Source organism: Asparagus officinalis, chromosome 10 (genome assembly GCF_001876935.1).
Source record: "Asparagus officinalis chromosome 10, Aspof.V1, whole genome shotgun sequence".
Lineage (NCBI taxonomy): Eukaryota > Viridiplantae > Streptophyta > Magnoliopsida > Asparagales > Asparagaceae > Asparagus > Asparagus officinalis.
The window spans coordinates 64967963-64987572 of NC_033803.1; the positions used below are offsets into that span (position 1 = coordinate 64967963).

Below are 19610 nucleotides of genomic sequence, written 5' to 3' on the forward strand. Positions count from 1 at the left end.
AGGGGGAGCGATTCCAGCCATTTCGGGATCGAATTGGGATCGGACATTGGAGAATTTGGGTGGATTTCGTGGTTAGGGTTTGACGAAACCCTAGAATTTGGGGGGGAGAATCTATTGAACAGTGAGAGAGGAGTGAGGTAACAGTGATGACGGGATGAGAGAGAAGTTAATATGTAGTTGCAGGTCGTGGGTGGCTAACGGAAAATGGGAGGGTGGGTAGTTTTCTGTGGGTGTGTGGGTGGGTATTTTGGGTATAGAGGAATATTTTGGGTAAATTACATCTAAACCCGTGAACTTTGAGCGTTTTGCATATAACTCCCTAACTTTTGTTTATTCCATTTTAACTCCCTGGATTTTGTGTGGAGAGGGGCGGGGGGACTTGGCCGAAGAAGATGAACAGATGAGGAAGGGGATGCGGAGGGAGGATAGAAGAGGGAGAGTTTGAGAAGATGGCTGGAGAGGGAGTTGGAATTGATGCTGAGAACATGAAGGGAGGTGACTGAAGAGATGAAGGGTGAGGAGGAAGAGGAGGTGGTGAAGGAGGACGAGTGAGAATATTATGGGTATTTGGGGTTATTTTCAAACTGTTAGGGTGAAAATGTGTGACATTGCAAGGATGATAGCGTGTAAAAGTAGTTTAATTTAAAAAATGGAATAGATGATTTTCCATCAATTTCTTTTTTTCGGCCAATGGTTTCCATCAATTTCACTACAAGTAAAAGTGATTTTCATGTAAAAAAAAACCCTAAATATTATCACATTGTCTTTTTTCTTCCTCATTTTTAGGGTTATATTTCATAAATGGCATTTGGTCTTCACCACGGACTAGTAACAATGTTAGGGTTATGGAAAAACTTTTTAATGCAGGAAGTAAGTGAGACACTCCTGAGTCTAGAGGGCCAAAGAAATAAGCATAATTCAGTGGGTTATATAAAAAACCTCCAAAATGTTAGGATGCTTAAGTGAAGTATTAGATTCTAAGTTTTATCTCCAAACAAATTGTTTTAGATTATTTTTTGGAGTAATAACCTTGTATTTAAAAAGGTTTTTTTATACTAGTCCCTTACATCTTTAAAATTTTGAATTTGTCTGTCAGATCATTAAAATTGCTATTAATTTCCCAGTCTCATAAACTCAATTGTTGCTCGTAATTGCAAAGATTAATTTTAAACAATTTACAAGAATTGGAGGATCTTATAGCAATTCCAATGATTTGATGGAAAAACTATGAACCAATCTATAATGATTGGGGGCCTAATAGCAATTTCGATGATCACTCAGAATATTAAAAAATTAAGGGACTAATATGGAAAAACTCTTAGTATTATCTTGGAAACTTGAGTTTCCTTATATATGATTCATAATTTTAGATAGTTTGATTAGAAGGACATGTCTTATTTAGGTGTTTGTTTCCTTGCATGTGATGGGTTTTGCATTGCAAAATGGGACTCAAAAGTTAAAAATTCTAGATTTTTAATAAATGAATTGTTTGTTTGGTATTTTCCATGCCATGTATCTGAATTGTCACATAGTATGGATGCATCAAAAGTGATCTCCTAAAATTACTGATTTTTACCGAATTTGTTATTTGATGCAGTCCTGGTAGGGCTACAACCATATCAAAGGGTAGAGATTGTCTATATCCTTGATGGTAGAGAACATATACAATCCATCAATTAAAAGTTTACACTTAGGGCCTGTTTGTTTGCACGAAAGTAATTATGAAGTAGCTGAAGTAAAAGAAGTAAATGCTACTTCTGCTATTTCCAAGCAAAAAAACATGTTTGGTTCTTTGAAAAACTTACTTCCATTACTTTCTTAAATGCTTATGTGGCGCTTACGTGTCATCCTTACTTCCAAAATAGTTTTCCAATCATTAATACTTAGAAGTAGCTCGGAAGTAGTTAAAATGCATATTAATTAGGAAATAAATAATTTTTTTATTAATATTTCCTTTATCGGTTACCTCTAACAGCTTTTCATTGATAAAATTACTTCCTAGTAATATTTCCAAATGTTATCCAAACAAAAAAAGTAAATGAAGAAGAAGAAGTTCTATTTCCATTACTTCTAAAAATATACGAAACAAACAAAAAAAGTGCTATTTCCACTACTTCCTACTTCATAGTTTTGAAAGTTACCTTTATAACATATTTCTTACTTCTAATACTTCCATTATTCAAACGGGCCCTTAATGGACCCCATGAATTATATTATATATCTAATTTATATAAAAAGTTTTTAACAGCAGGGCCTATTGAGGTAAACTAATAGTATTAACCCTTGTAACTAATTGTAGGTATTATCTACAATCAAGATTGTAGAGAATCTACGCCCAATATCAATGCTATAAAAGATGCAGAAAGATAGAGAGAACACAAATAAACGATCCTAGAAATTAAAGTAAGGTTTTCTATTCTTCAAAAGCAATGTCTACATCCAGAAAAAGAGTCTTTTATAGACTAAAAAAGAAAAGGAAAAAGATATAATAATATATTTTTAATTAAAAATAGAATAATGTTAAAAACTAGAAAATATCCTACTATAAGGAAAAAATATCCTCCATATCAATTTTTAGTCAAAACGAAATCCGTTTACCCCCTTCAAATTGGACAATCAAACATTGTCTAAAATAGAAAAAAAAATATTTGACCGCGATTTTGCGACCCAAGATGGTTTTGGGAGGGCTTTGAAAGGAATGGTCTTTTACGAGATTCCAAACTATTTGAAGTTCCGCTGATTTTGACCTTTATAGGATCGAACTAGTCCATTTAAGCTAGAGCTGCATCATCCTCCTCGAGCTGAAAAGAGCTCGACCCCGAGCTTGCATCATTATTTTAGTCACATATTCCCAACAAAATTCATGTTCAACTAAATAAATTTTGGTTGCATTTTATACCGCATGCAAATCATCTTTAATATCTATTGCAAACAAACACTATGTTGGATATGAGTTTTTCAAAATTCATCACATGCATCAAATTGCAATTCACTAACCAGATAGGTAGGATATGATATTTATCTTAAGCGGATCAAATCAATTTCAGGGTTTACTCCGCATCAGAACAACCTGGTCTGATTCCAACCAACTTTTTTTTGCAAAAATATTTTCTTTTGGACCCAATATGTGGGTCCTTTTACGGGACGAGGTGGATCTTTTTTCCATATTTATTTTTGATCCTTTATATTCCAAGCTGGACATACACACACAGTAAATAGGGGCAAACTTGGAGTTATTGGACTTTTTTTCATCTTCGTCCCCAAACCTTCTACTACTTCTAATCTCCAGCCATTGTTAGTGAAATAGGAACAATTAAGTCCTTTTCATATAGCATGATTTCTCCTACGTTTGGTGGCTTTGCAAATTTGCAATTGACTTTATCAGCTTGAGGGGTTGCGATTTTATCTTTGCATAAATTTAATTTGCGGGGGATTTCTGAATAAAATTGAAAGTTTGGGTTTTGAGGCTTTGAGTTCAAGGTCAATTCTGTTCAATTGGAAAGTCTTATATGAGTTGACATTTGAGAGATGAATGATCGAGGGCCTTTTTTGAGCTTTCAAGGTGAGATACACGTGGTTATACATCATCATTATTTGATTTTTTTTTTCTAGTGTGACTTGATCGTGAAAGTGTTTCTTGCAAATCTCTACCTGATAACGTAATATTATCTGTTAAATTTTTAGTACTTACATTTATATACCTTCACCTTTCATTTTATATGTTGTGATGACCGTAAGCAGTGTAAGCAAAAAATTATTCGAAAAGATTATTCGCTCATATAACAACCAGTTTCTTCAGTGTCTCAAATTTAATACCAACAAATGACACAAAATTCTTATGAAGTAAAAAAAAAAATCTTCTATGTTAAGACTTAATGACCATAGAATAAGAAAACCTAAAATTTAAGAAAAATCTCTCCATAAGTTCGCAAAAATAACCACATTCAACTATTAAGTTGCTCAATTCTTATTATTTCAAAATTAAGTCATCAAATCATTGAAATAGCTATTACATCCGTAATTCTAAAGTTATTTTGATAACAGCTCCTCCAATCAAGAGTAAAAAAACAATTAGAGAGAAATTGGTCCTTCGAATTGCTAATTACACCATTGATTTGAATCGCTAATTTTATATACTTTAAGAATTGAGTTACCTTATAATAATTTCAATATTTTTGACGAACTAATTTCAAAATGTGAAAGATATAAGGGACTACTACAAAAATATTTTAATCAATTAATTAGTGTTAATAATTAATTAATTCCATAATTTTATATCGATCAATTGGTTAATATTTACACTTATAATGCAATTTATGTTTACAATGCTAATGTCCTCTAAGCTTCTTTTTACTCTTTAGTTGTCAACCAATTATAGTTAGATCAATTTTTTATTAATTACCTTTGAATGGAGAGAGCTTTAATTCAGAAGTTTAATTTTAATTTAATAGCTTTAGTCGATAACCAATTATAATTAGGATAAGAATGTTAATATTAAAAAGGATTAGGGGTAAAACTGACCAATAAAAGTTTTTCAAGAACTCCCACTTATAATGAGAGTATGATAGAAAATAAAACTATAGGACAAAAATACCCTTATTGCATTATTAAATTGTCATTAATAATGCTAGCTAAACAGACAAATCAACATGCCACTTCATCTGTCCCCTAATTCTATCCTAAAAATGAGTCTTTCTAGCCAATGACGGATCTACTTTAAAGAAACCAGTGTCACGTGACACCGGTTCCTTCAACAGTCCTATTGTTGATGCCTACATTTTTACATGAGTACGATATTAGAACTAGCCCACAAACTTATAAATATGTTTTGTCACTGGGGAAATGGATGAATGAGTTTTAATTGAGATTAAGTTCACATACATGTGGGGTCCACATATCTTTTAGTTTAAATATAGAGTTTGATGGAAACTTTGTGGGAGTTGGCCCATGAGATCACTTAAGCCTTCACAAGCACATAAAAGAAAAAAAAAGGGAGAAGAGGAAGCGACTCTAGGTTACTTGTTTTGTCATACAGAGGTAGAAAACACAGTGCAAAAGAAAAAGAAGCTTTGAGTTTTTCTATTTGTTCTTTGATGAGAGATGGTTTAAAAATTAGATCATTATGATTATCATTTAAGTCCTATCTTATTGTTGGCGAATAAAATTGTATTTATCTCTAACAAAGAAAGCTTTTGGTCGATATCTGGACATACACGAGTTATACAACAAACACATCAAGATTTGAGCAGTATATTGCCCACTTCATCCTTTTTGGGTAAAAAGCTAACAAAGCAAAATAAAAATTATTTGAAGAGAGTTGTTTTAAATCAACTTGGAACAAGCAAAGAAGCTCAAAGGTTCGCCTGCAAGACTAAAATTCGCCTGAACATTCAAGTTCGCCTGAACGAAGTCAAGTTCGCCTGAATATTCGACTTTGCCAGAAAAGCTAAGTTCGCCTGATAACTTAGCTTCGCCTAAATGACTCATGCAGAGTTAAGTTCGCCTGAACTGATCAAGCTTTGCCAGGATGGCTCGTGCGAAGTTTAGTTCGCCTAAACACTTAACTTCGCCTACAAGGTTCGCCTGCATGCTCTAGCTCGCCCGCAAGCTTTGACGAGTCCGCCTGCAACTTTCTAAGTTCGCCTGAACATTCAAGTCCTTTTGTAACGTTAAGTTCGCCTGCACTGCTTGACCAAGTCAGTCACTAAGGCTTAAAATATGGAAGTGGTTGCACCCACTTTCCACATTCATAGGAGATGGTTACACACCATTCTCCTCTATAAATAGCCATTAATGGCTACCAGATGAAAAAAGGGGCAGCATTAAGACAATTAGGTACTTGGCATCTAGCAATCAAGCATATCTAGCATTCAAGCATATCTAGCATTCAAGCATCCTAGTTCGGGTACTCGAGCTCTGACAAAGCTTCTACCACACGAGAAAGCTTATCCTCGATCTTGTTCGAATCGTCAACGGGAAGCAAGCTCGACTCAAGCATCGAGCGAGGTATCCTTTCGCCCCAACGATCTCACGTTAAACAAAGGGAGATCGGATCAATTCTCTTTTTTTCTGTGTAAAAGAGATTTCTAGTTTGTAATACACAATTCAATCAATACAAATTCCGGTTATTCTTTTACGACCTACACTTATCTTTGTAATTTCTCCTCTCCTTCTTGAAACTATGTCGTGGTGCTTAAGAGTGTGATGTCTTGAGTACTGTGCTTGTGTTATGATATCATCACTACATATTTTGTGTTCATGTTTAATTGATATACTATCTAAAGTCAACCAGCTCCATATATATATTCCTATAGGTTGAAGTTACTGAAGTATTGATTGCCTCAACGATTGTTTAGACAATTTTTAATTATTAGTTACTTGGTGAAACCATTTTTCAGAAGTCTTTGATCCGCCACTACTCCTAGCACTGCTATATTTGCAATATAACAATCTATATACGGTTTCAAATTTAACGTTGTTGTCAAGTAATGCAGCACATTACTGCTTCGTCTTTTGCATATTTCTAATAATTAGGGCACACCTGAGGTACATGAAACATTTTGTAACTGTGAATTCACGTGAAGATGTGAAGAGAAGAGGGGCCCAACCACGTGAAGAGACTTCACGAACCGGTGTTTTTGAACGCGTAATGAGTACGGCCCACCTGAGTTCTGTTGCCTATAAAAGCCTAGCTTCTAGGGTTTGGGAACAGTGCAAGGAGAGGATTTTTTGGCGGCTATGTAAAGGTGTGCAGTGGCGTACGAAGTTGAGCAGGTAGGCAAAAGCGCAAAGCGGCGGCTACAGAGAACAGGCGCAGGCAGAGGTGCAAAAGAAAAGTCAGCGGCTTTCTTTGGCTTCGTGCAAACAGTCCTTTTGTACTTTTGAGAGAGATATTTGTGTGAGGGATCTGAGAGCAGTCCTTTTGTACTTTTGAGAGAGATATTTGTGTGAGGGATCTGAGAGTTTGTTTGAGGGTTTAGATTGTGAGATTGTAAATCCTAGTTGTATTCTCTCCCTCTAATAGTAGATCTCCTCCCTCCTTGCACCGTAGACGTAGGCAGTTTGCCGAACCACGTAAAATTGGTTTGTTTGTGTTTGTGACCATTGTAATAGTTTATTAGGATCCCTCGACAGGTCAGTCCTAGAACTGATGAGAGGAAGAACCGATATCTCACTTTGTTGAGATATTCACTTCAGATTCTTGTTTCCTTAGTGAGACGAGAATTCTTATTGATCTTTCTCTCTTATTGTGCACCAGAAACTCTACCAAAATTTTCGCTGCGTATAACAAGTGGTATCAGAGTCCAGATTCCAGATCTAGGGTTTGGTTGGAGGAGTAGATCAATTTGGAGGCTCGTTTAGGGCTTCGTTTGGTGATAAAGGTGTGATCTTTTGGTAAAGACTCTATCTTTTTAGTTTTGGATCTATTCTTCGTTCGTTAGTGCGTTGAGAAAGATGTCAGGAAAAGAAGGTGCTTCGGGTGTCGAGGGTGGTGCTTCTGGCGCGAAGACCATTTAGAGTTTGAATATCCACTCTATGAAGATAGATGTGGAGAAGTTTAATGGCACAAACAATTTTGGATTATGGAGATACGAGGTTTTGAATGCGCTGAACGCGCAGAATTTGGAGGATACCTTGGAGTTAGATGGCAAGACAGATGATATTGAAGAGAATGTTTGGAAGAAGATGAATCGAACGGCGTGTGGTGTGATTAGGTCTTGTTTGACTCAAGATCTAAAATATGATGTGATGAATAAAACTTTTACAAAAAAGATTTGGGAGATTCTCGAAAGCAAGTATCTGACAAAGAGTGTTGAGAACCGCTTGCATTTAAAGAGGAGACTTTATCGTTTTTAGTTGAAGAAGGAAACCTCAATTAGAGATCACATGAACACCTACACAAAGCTTCTTACGGATTTGGCGAATGTGGATGTCATGATTGAAGATGAGGACAAGACGTTGCTGTTGTTGAGTTCTTTGCCCGACGAGGAATATGAGACCTTCGTCCTTACTCTGATTAATGGGAAGACATCTCTTTCATATAGTGAGGTCACTGCTGCACTGGTGAATTATCAGCTTCGGAAGAAGAATAAGGAGACTTCGACTAAGTTGGTAGCAGAGGCGTTGGCCGCAAGAGGGAAGGGTCCAAACCGAAAGAATTGGAAGTCACAGTCTAGAGTCGTTGGCCGCAAGAGGGAAGGGTCCAAACCGAAAGAATTGGAAGTCACAGTCTAGAGTAGGACATCCTATAATTAGAAAAGATCAGTATGCTTGGTGCAAGGAGACTGGTCATTGGAAGAAAGACTACCCAAAGCTCGACGAATGGATGAAGAATAAGCAGAAGGGAAAAGGGAAGCAACTATCATCTGAAGCAAACATCGTATCAGATGGTAATATTTCTGACTCTTCTATTTATTCGCTTTCTATCAGTCCTACATGTAGCTATTCGGAGGAATCTGAGTGGATGTTGGATAATGGTGCGACCTATCATGTGTGCCCTAGAAGGGAATGGTTCTCCAGTTTTGAGAAACTGGATAGTGGTGTGGTGTACATGGCTGATAACCGTGCATGCCAAATCCTTAGGATATGAAGAATTCACATCAAAATATTTGACGGGACTGTTAGAGAGTTAAATGATGTGAGATATGTTTTTTCTTTGAGAAAGAACTTGATCTCGATTGGAGCTTTGGTTGGAGAGCGTCTGAATGTTCGAATTGAGGACATGGTTCTCAAGATTATGGAAGACTCTCGGATTGTGATGAAGGACATCAGGAGGAATAACCTGTATTACTTGACTAGAGGTATAGTGACAGATGGAGAACTGGCGACTTCTATTGATTCAACTAGACTGTGACATTTGGGGCTTGGTCATTCCAGTATTGATTCCTCACATAGATTAAAAGAGGGTGCGAAGACCTGCAGTTTGAAGTCCAGTGAACATGTTGACGTGAGCAAAAAGACCGAGGTGAAGTTTGGCACCTCTATTCACCGAGCTAAGGGTCGTTCCGGAGGTGTTCACGTGGATGTTTGGGAGCCTTCCAAGGGGGCATCATTAGGAGGTAATATAAGTTTGGTTTCCTTTGTTAGTGGATGTTCTAGGCGTGTTTGAGTTATAACCAAATCCCCTATGGATAAAGTCCTAGTAGTCTCTAACAGTTTGAAGAAGTGTAAGATGGACAGAAAGGTAAAGGTACTTCATTCTGGTTTTGGTAGGAGTCACCATTATAAATAGCGGTAAATAGCCCCGCAATAGCGGCGCTAATAGCGTTAGCAGTCCCTTCCCGCGACGCTATCGCCCGCTACGCTATCGCGCAATAGCGGTGACATATTGCGGAATATGTCTGTTTGCAAAAGCGGCCAATGGTGTGTCATAACGATAAATAGTGAGCGATTGCATTCGAAATTTGCTTTTTGACTGCTATTTAAAAGCGGTTTGAGGCTTAATTTTTTAAAATTAAACTCAACCCTTGATCATTGCATTCCACCATCTCCTGTGATTTTCAGCATACTCCTGCCACCTCTCATAGCCTCTGGCACCTACCTTGATACTTCCTCTCACCTCCTTCACCGTGAGCTCCTCTTAAGGCAGTCATGTCACCACTAAGCTCTTCTTCTCGAAGACGACGACTTTTTGACTCTTCCAGTCATCTTCGGTATTACATGATGGTTATATGTCTATTTCGTGTTTAGGATCTCTTTAAATCATCCAATATGTACTTTTAGATTTCTTAGATTTTTCTTTAAATTTTTTTTAGTATTTATACATATCTAAATTAGACCGCTATTTGACTTTGCGCTTTTTATCGCTATTTTGCCGCAATAGCCCGAAATAGCCTTAGCGATGCCTCACCGCTACGCGACGCTATCCGCTATCGATAACCTTGATAGGAGGTACAAGATGGACCTATTTCTGTATTGGAGCCGAGTTCACAGCATTTCGAGACACTTCGTTGGAAAGAAAATCTTGGGGCAACTAGATAGGGTGGCAAATTCGGAGAACCGTGCCTTGCTAGAGGAGGATCGGTGTTTGTTGTCAAGTAATGGTCTGCAGAAGAGTTTCTAGACTGAGGCTTCGACATATCTGGGTCATCCTATTAAAGAGTTGTCAACTGCTGTGATTGGAGGTAAAACTCCATTGGAAGATAGGTCTGGTAGTGTCACTTTGGTTGAGGCTTCGATGAGGAAGCTAATTGCCTCTCAGCAGGTGAAGAGTCTTGGACAAACCTTAGTTGTATCACAGCGAATGGAGATTGATGCTACTTCACATTAGGTGGAGATTATTCCATATACTCCAGATCATTCTGCATCGTTTGTGATTCCAACTGAGGTGACACAGTTTGGAGATCATTTGGTTTTGGATGCAGATGATGAGTTGGGTTTTGATTTGAGTGCAGCTTATAGATGCGGTTTGGATATGACCATTGGTTCACCTCAGGTGGAGGTGTTTAAGGCCATTGGAGGTGCTATCAACCCGCAGAGTTGATGAAATTAAAGAAGGGTTGTGAACTCTTCTATTGGATTGAGGTCGTTCACGGCCATTTGGGTGAACTACGTAAGGCTTGATTCCTTGGGCAAGATGATACGTAGGCAGTCATTTATGATGCAGCCGGTTTGTATTAGTTGATTTTGATGGGGGTTAGATCGATTTGGTAAGTAGATACCGACATTTGGAGAGTGTTCCCATTCTCGTTTGAGTTCTCGACTTGTTGTGGATTGAGTCCGCTGTCGTGAATTGTTTCACTTCGTGCTGGATACAACAAGTGAGACATTTGGCTTAATTGGTGTCGGCTCAGTTTTGGAAAAGTTTGGCCGAGGTGGAGAATTGTGAATTCACATGAAGACGTGAAGAGAAGAGGGGCCCACCCACGTGAAGAGACTTCACGAACCAGTTTTTTTGAACGCGTAATGAGTACGGCCCACCCGAGTTCTGTTGCCTATAAAAGCCTAGCTTCTAGGGTTTGGGAATAATGCAAGGAGAGGATTTTTTGGCGGCTGTGAAAAGGTGTGCAGTGGCGTACGAAGTTGAGCAGGTGGGCAAAAGCGCAAAGCGGCGGCTGCAGAGAACAGGCGCAGTCAGAGGTGCAAAAGAAAAGTCAGCGGCTTTCTTTGGCTTCGTGCAAACAGTCCTTTTGTACTTTTGAGAGCAGAGGTGCAAAAGAAAAGTCAGCGGCTTTCTTTGGCTTCGTGCAAACAGTCCTTTTGTACTTTTGAGAGAGATATTTGTGTGAGGGATCTGAGAGTGCAAACAGTCCTTTTGTACTTTTGAGAGAGATATTTGTGTGAGGGATCTGAGAGTTTGTTTGAGGGTTAGATTGTGAGATTATAAACCCTAGTTGTATTCTCTCCCTCTAATAGTAGATCTCCACCCTCCTTGCCTCGTGGACGTAGGCAGTTTGTCGAACCACGTAAAATTAGTTTGTTTGCGTTTGTGGCCATTGTAATAGTTTATTAGGATCCCTCGACAGGTCAGTCCTAGAACTGTTGAGAGGAAGAGCCGATATCTCACTTTGTTGAGATATTCGCTTCAGATTCTTGTTTCCTTTGTGAGACGAGAATTCTTATTGATTTTTCTCTCTTATTGTGCACCAGAAACTCTGCCGAAAATTTCACTGCGTACAACAGTAACTTGACTGCTGTAGTCATTTGAATGCATGTTATTTAGACATTGCAAGATACTTACCGAGTTAGCCTTAAATATTTAGGTCGATAATAGATTCAAATTGGTTTGTATTGAGGCAGACTTATTGGAAATTTCATGCGTGAATACAAGTTCCACGTTATAGTACTTAGAAAAGTAGCGATGAGTTTAAATACGAGAGATTTAGGTGTTGATAGCCATATTCTGCTCCATAAATACCGGTTTAGAGAATCACGTGGCTTAATATTATGATTAGGCAGTTCATAGAATGCCTGCAGTCATATTGTTATGCTTTGATGACAGAGGTTGACGCACAAAAGATGAATATGTAATCATGTTCTCAGTCTATAATTGCCAATTTAGACCAAGTGAATAGGGGGTCATGGTTCCCATACAATAAAACCTATACTCACAAATATTGAATAGGGAGGCTTTATTGATAATTCCCTGTGTGAGCATAGTCTCGCATTGAAAGAAAATTAAGAATAACAACCTTGAATAGAAACAATTTAAGCTTTCGATTAACTTTGATTCTCAACCTCTATTTACAAGTAACAATAGTCATCACACATGCCACCCTAGCCATTGTCACATATATCTGTTCTGTTTTGTTAAAAAAACATCTTTGTGTAGCATCATATGCTACGACACTAAATAAAGTTTCCAACCATTATTACGCTTTGCATCGCCGGCAATTTTGTCGCACTCAGTCAAAGCTTCTTAATTTCTTTTTTATTTTTATTTTTTATGAGAAATAATTTAAGTGAAATGTACTTGTCAAATAAATACCTTATCATCGGCTGGCTTCAGACTCTTGGATCTCCTTTGAAGTAATAATGGACATATAATCTATTACAAAATGCAACTCTAGCACAACACATTTTTCTTATTCCCTCTTACAAGTTTATAACCATATAAAATCTAAGTAATTTGATATTCATGCAAAACAATTGTGCAGTATTGATCCTAACTCGTAAGGGCAAGGGCTGATAAAGCTAATTGTAGTCCTATTTCGTTTGGAAGATGTTCGAGTTAATTTTCAAAAAAAAAAAAAAAAAAAAAAAACTTCTAAAATTTCAAAACACTACTAAACTCCTGAATTATTGAAAATCTCATAAATGATATTAACCTGTAGAATAAATAGGTTTGAATTATGATAAATAAAAGTTCTCACCGTAAAATTTGAATGGAGAGAAGAACATTCATGTGGGAGAACCGACACAACAAGTAGGCCACATTAATTTTTACACCTTATACTCGATGTACAAGCGCCATTTATGAGATTTTCTAGTTGCTCACGATGCTTAGTGTAATTTTGAAAGTTCAGACGGTTTTCTTTGATTTATTTATGTAGAAGGACTTTTTTTTGTCAGAGCCCCCAAACTTTATGGGGGGGTTCTTGTAAAATTTACCAAAAATAATTAAAAAACTTTGGAAATAAAGGTTCCATATGTAAGCAAAAGTTTTCTCACATATCATTCTCTCGTCATTCCTTCCTCTCAAAATAGTCGATGCTTATTCTCTATCTCTTACTACTCATCTTCTCCTTCAGATCCTCACTCTCCTCCCAATTCTACGATACCACCTCGTGCTCCTTGCCGACCCCCTCTCCGGGCTCTCGCTATGCCTGCAACTCGCCCCTCTCCTCCTCCTGCAACACTTTCATAGTCTACAGAGCTCGTCGTGGCCTCAACAATGCCTCAAGCATCTCAAAAGTCTTCGACGCAGATTTACATCAAGTTCTACAGGTAAATAACCTGGCAGATTCGTCTGAGCTTCTTGAGGACAACAGAGAGATCTTACTCCCTATCAAATGCTCTTGCTCCTCTGGCTTCTTTCGCTCCGAGCTTATTTATACGGTTCCTTATGTTATGACATATAATGATATCTCTTGTGATGTCTTCGAAGGCTTGGTTAAGCTTTCTACGCTGTCAGAGGAGAGAAATTATGATCCTGATAATGTTAGGAAAGGTTTGAAGCTGAAAGTTCCTCTAAAATGTGCCTGTCCTGATGAAAATGATACTAGGCAAGGACTTCGGTATCTTGTTACTTACCCGATTCAAGAAATGGATGAACCAGGACTTATAGCTGAGAAATTTGGGATTTCTCTTGGTGATTTGTTAGCTCAGAACAGTATGGTGGATTCAAACCCAACTTTGTTTACTAATACTACAGTTCTGGTTCCTCTTAGAGATATTCCAATTATAAACTGGAATTTATCGGATCCAGGCGACCGAGATCATGGCTTCACTCCATTTTCACCGAGCGAGATGATCGACACAAAGGCGAGGAGCAAGATTTTGTATGTTATTGTAACAATTATTGGATTGTTTTCGGCGTTTGTTTTGTTATCAGGAGTTTCTTTTTGTTGTAGAGCCAAGAATAGAAAGAGAGGTGTTAAGATCAAACACTCTTCTTCTCACTCAACTCCTACATGTTTATCGCCTGATATAATCGCAGTCATGTCCAAATACTCTCTCATTAGTTACACAACCGAAGAGCTAAGCAAAGCCACAAATGATTTCAGCAAAGAAACTCAATTGGGTTCTTCGGTTTTCAAGGGTAGAATCGGTGATAATGAGCTTGTGATCAAGAAAATGGGATTTGGGGATGCAAGAAGAACAATCAGTATCCATTCCAAGATCAATCACTCCAGCATCGTTCAACTTGAAGGCGTGTGTTATGGAGATGATGAGTACTCTTCCTCGTTTCTAGTCTTCGAGTTTGCAAGAAATGGGAGTTTGAGAGATTGCTTGAAGAATTCAGCAAATGCTCTTTCATGGCAAAAGAGGACTCAAATTGCCTTTGATATCGCTATCGGTCTTCATTATATACATCATTGCACGATTCCTTCATATATACATATGAACGTAAATAGTAGAAATATACTGATTACCGAGGATTGGAGGGCAAAGATTGCAAATTTAGGTGAAGGATCGATCATCACCAATTCTTATGAAACGGTATCAACGAAAGTTGATGTGTTCGGCTTTGGAGTTGTTCTTTTTGATATCCTGTCAGCTAAGGAGATCAAAGATGGGAGTTTGACGAGGCAGAGATTGGGATTTTTGCATGGTGAAGGAGGAGGAGGTGACTGTTTTGATGAACTTAGGGGAGTTTTGGATCCAAATCTTAAGGATTATCCTGTCGGTGATGCTCTCTGTATGATTGTTTTGGCTAAAGGTTGTGTTGACAAAAATCCTATGAATCGGCCATCGATGAATGATATTTTGAAGATTCTTGCGAGAATGGTAAGGTGATATTTGTTCACTTATTGTAGGAAGAAGGTAAACAGGTCGTGTTAGCATATGTTCACTTTTACTTTCTTCTACGTCTCATGGTATATATTGTCGTCTTCACATTTGGAGAGTTGAGGTATTTTATCGTAATGAAAGAAATTATGAATTTGTCAATCTTTGTGTTGAGAACAGTAGCCCCTACAACTTCAAATCTCCACAACTTGATATTTTTCCACAATTTAATTACACTTAGAACCACCCCCTCATGGGGTATTTATAGGTACTATAGAGCGCTTCTACAATCTTCTAACCTTCTAGCCAATTTACGTAACTTTCTTCATGACTCTTATTAAATTCTTCCATCACATTTTCTGAAAACATCTGTTAGAATATTCTACCTTTCCCTGAATTATTTTACTCTCTTGAAACTTCTACACCAATATTTACATATTTCAAAATTTTAGTTTAACCTCCAAGAAGAACGCTAGACAATAAATGTGAGAGTGCGCTAGAAAATTACAGCAGGATAACAAAATAAAACAAATTTACAATGTGGAAAAAAAAGTTACAGTATATATAGTAGGTTAAAGTTAATAAGGAATCAGTATCTATACTATCTATACTAATCTATAAAGGAAATTGTGAGGGTATACAAAAGTGGAGAAATGAATTTTTATTCCTTTAGTTTCATAAAAAAATGTGGGTCATTTTATTTTAAGAAAAATTCTTTAGGGACCTAAAATATGGGACCAATGGGGGGACAAGTGAGGTGTCCCCCTCCTATTGGATAATGAGTTAGCCATCATTAATGATGATCAACTCATTATCCAATAGGAGGGGGACACATCACTTGTCCCCCCTATTGGTCCCATATTTTGGGTCCCTATAGCAAAGCTCTTATTTTAATAAAAGCTAAGGATAGATTAGCCATTTGTCAACATTTTATTGGTTTCCTCCCTCCCATGTCTCCAGAAGATTCTTTTACTTTCAATTCCTTCAATTCTTTCCAAATTTAAAAGTTCACTCCTCTCCTTCTGAACAGTTTCATTGCTTTCATTCCTCTATTTCTGCAATTTAAAAATTCATGACCTTTTAAAATCATATAAACAAAAATTAAAAAACACAATATAAGTTATAAATAGAGAGTCTTAAGTAACATGCATATAGTATTATAATATATAGCTAAAGAAATACTTTAGTAACTAGAAAAACACTTTTCATAATTATTATATAATAAAATTTTTAAAAGTTGGATTAATTTTCTTTTGCTTTTGTATCACGTGCATATGTGCATGTATTTGTTTACTAGAAAATAATTTCATAATCATTTTTCAACAATAAAAGATGAATAGTTTCCTTTTTGCTTATTAGTTTGTATGAATCTTGTGTTTTAGTGATTAAAATGGAATTTTTATAAGGGTTTTAAGTGTTAATAAAAAGCCTAAATGGATTTTAAGTCAAAAACAGTCAATCCGCTAGACAACCCCATTAAGCCAAATATCCATATATAAGACACAGATAATCCTACAGATCAGAATTTTTAGATTTCTAACACCCATAGTGTTGGGGTTCCGAGGGCAAACACAAACGCTAAGAGAGAAGGCCAAACACAATCAAAATAACGGCACAAACACAATCAAACGAATTTTACGTGGTTCGGCAAGTTGCCTACGTCCACGGGGTAAGAAGGGGATGAGTTTTCACTAATAGAGAAGGAGAGTACAATTAAAGATTATAAATTCACTCAAAATCTCTCAAACAAACCTCTCAAATCTCTCAAAGAAAACCCTAATCAAATTACTCAGAAAACTCTCTTTTCTGTGCACAAAACAAACCCCTTTTTTAACTCCCCAAAATCCTAAAATCGTGTTTATATTTATACCATAAACAAATCCCAATCAGAATAGGAAACCACAATCAGGCCCAAACCCGACTAGTGCTAGACCGTCGAAATAGTCGCGGTCGACCGACTAGAAAGACAGAAACTAAAAATCGATTACAGGGTTTGGCGGTCGACCGTGGCGGTCGACCAGTCAGAGTGCAGAAACACACCATGTACTCGTGTACGTTTCCGGTCGACCGTACATGTTGTCATGGTCAACCGGACAACACCCAGACTGTTTCCTGCTTCGTTTTTCCTGTACTTTATTGCCATTTTCGCCGTTTCTATAATTCTCCACATCGGCGAAGTTTTTCCAAAACCAAGCCAACACCAATACCAAGCAAACGTCCCACTTGTTGCGTCCAGTATGAAGTGGAAACAATCCACGACAACGGACTTTATCCACAACAAGTCGAGAACCCAAATGAGAACGCGAACAAACTCTAAAATATCGGTATCAACTCATCGAACTGGCTGCATCAAAATGACTGCCTACGTATCCTCTTGCCCAAGGAATCTAGACACACATAGTTCATCCAAATGGCCGCAAACAACCCCAATCAACTAGAATAATTCTCAATCCTTCACTAACCTTTCGATCATCAGCACTAACCAATCTGCAGCTGATCACACCCCTGTTGTCCTCAAAGTGAAAAAACAAACTCTCTTCCAAACTTGCATATCTCCCCACCAACTCTATCTTGGAGCTCAACTCCTCAATCCTATATGTAGAAGAAACACAATTATCAAATACCTCCAACTGAGGTGAACCAACGGTCATAGCCAAATCCGAACTGTGTCCATCAGCTGCACTCGAATTAACAAACTCATAATCTGCATCAACACCAAAATGATTCCTAATCTTTGTCACCTCAGTCAGAATTCCAAACGATACAGAATGATCTGGACAACAAGGAGTAATCTCCATAAAACGTGAAGTAGCATCACTCTCCACCCGCTATAATATCCCAATGATCTGTCCAAAACACTCCCCACCTACTGAGAGTCAAATGTGATAATACTGCTCAGAACAATATCAGAATCCCATAACTGGTAACCAAACACGCCTCTAAATTCTAAATGTGTACTCGGATCAAATTTCACATCCTCAATGTGACAATATGCTGGGCATCCAAATATCCAAAGCAACCCAAAATCTGAAGAAGCTCCACCAGATCCAAATACTCCAATCACAGTAGACAACAACCTGTAAATAAGATGACTCCAATATGTCAAAGCCTCAACACCAAAACTCCTCTGCAAACCACTACTTGACATCAAACATCGATCCTTCTCCAGCAAGGAACAACCCATCAAATTTGCCATCTCATCTCGTTGCCTCAATGTTTCCTTTCCAATGAAGTGTCTCAAATTGCTTTGAGCTAGGTACAAATGCAGAAAAGGATCCATCTTGTACTTCCTATTAAAATCAGAACTAGGTAAATTTACCTTTCTGCCTATACACTTCTTCCATCTATTGTTGACTACTAGGACTTCACTCAAACGAGGCTTGGTTGCAATCCACAAATACCTAGAATAGTCTTTAACATAGGAAACCAAATACCTATTACCTCCCAATGATGCCTCCTTGGAAGGCCCCCGAAATGCCTACGTGAACATCATCTAGAAGGTTCTTCACTCGGTGCATGGAAGTGCCAAACTTCACCTCGGTCTTCTTGGTCACACCAATATGTTCGCATGACTCCAAATTGCAGGTCAAAGAACCTCTCTCCAATCCATGCATAGAATCAACACAAGAATGTCCCAGCCTCCTCAAATGCCACAGTCTAGCCGAATCAATAGAAGTTGTCAGCACTCCACCTATCACTGTGCTCCTAATCAAATAGTACAAATTATTCTTTCTGACGCCCTTTATTACAATCATGGACCCTATTGTGACCTTCAGAGATGCATCCTCTAAGATCACCCTATAGCCTGCTGCCTCTAAAACTCCAAGTGAAATGATGTTCTTCGACAACTGCGTAACGAACCTCACTTCCTTCAACTTCCTAATCACACCGTCACACATTTTGATCCGAACTGTTCTAATATCACCAATAGGGCATTCATGATCATTACCCATGAGCACAACATCCCCTCTTTCTAACTCTTTAAAGCTAGAGAACCAATCCCTCCTAGGACAAATATGGTATGAAGTACCCGAATCCAATATCCATTCCGTAGAGTCGGTATCACAAACTGATGGTAGTGTAGGGTATGAGTAGCCCGAAGAATCTGAATCTGAATTGTCGCCACTAGCCTTGGCAACATTCACCTCTGAAGCTTGTATAGCTTTCCCCTTATTCTTCCTAGCTCTATCTTTCAACTTTGGGCATTCAGACTTTCCCCTTATTCTTCCTAGCTTTCCCCTTATTCCCAAATTATTCTTCCCCATATTCTTTGTAAAAAACACATTGATTCCTACCAACTGAAGAATGTGCTCCTCTAGACTGTGACCTCCTATTTCGGTTTGGAATTTTCCTTCTTGTAGCCAATGCCTCCACTACTACATCATTAGAAGACTCATTGTCTTTCTTCCTAAGCTGATAGTTCACAGGTGTAGTGATGACCTCACTATATGAAAGAGATGCCTTTCTATTAATTAGGGTAAGAACAAAGGTCTCATATTCCTCGTCAGGTAAGGAACTCAACAACAACAATGCCTTGTCCTCATCATCGATCATAACATCCATATTCGTCAAATCCGCAAGAAGCTTCGTGTAGTTGTTCATGTGATCACTAATTGAGATTCTCTTCTTCAACTGGAAATGGTAAAGCCTCCTTTTCAAATACAAGCAGTTCTCAACACTCTTTGTCAAATACTTGCTCTCAAGAATCTCCCAAATCTTCT

At 37.8% G+C, this 19610-nt stretch overlaps 1 protein-coding gene across 1 annotated transcript; it reads left to right on the forward strand.

The window, feature by feature from the left end:
• LOC109826826 (lysM domain receptor-like kinase 4) lies at positions 13150-14898 on the forward strand. Its single transcript, XM_020393846.1, has one exon. It carries the CDS (start codon positions 13150-13152, stop codon positions 14896-14898), a length of 1749 nt encoding a protein of 582 aa, XP_020249435.1.

Coding starts and splice junctions, on each gene's coding strand:
- LOC109826826 (XM_020393846.1), top strand. CDS start 13,150: ATGCTTATTCTCTATCTCTTACTACTCATCTTCTCCTTCAGATCCTCA.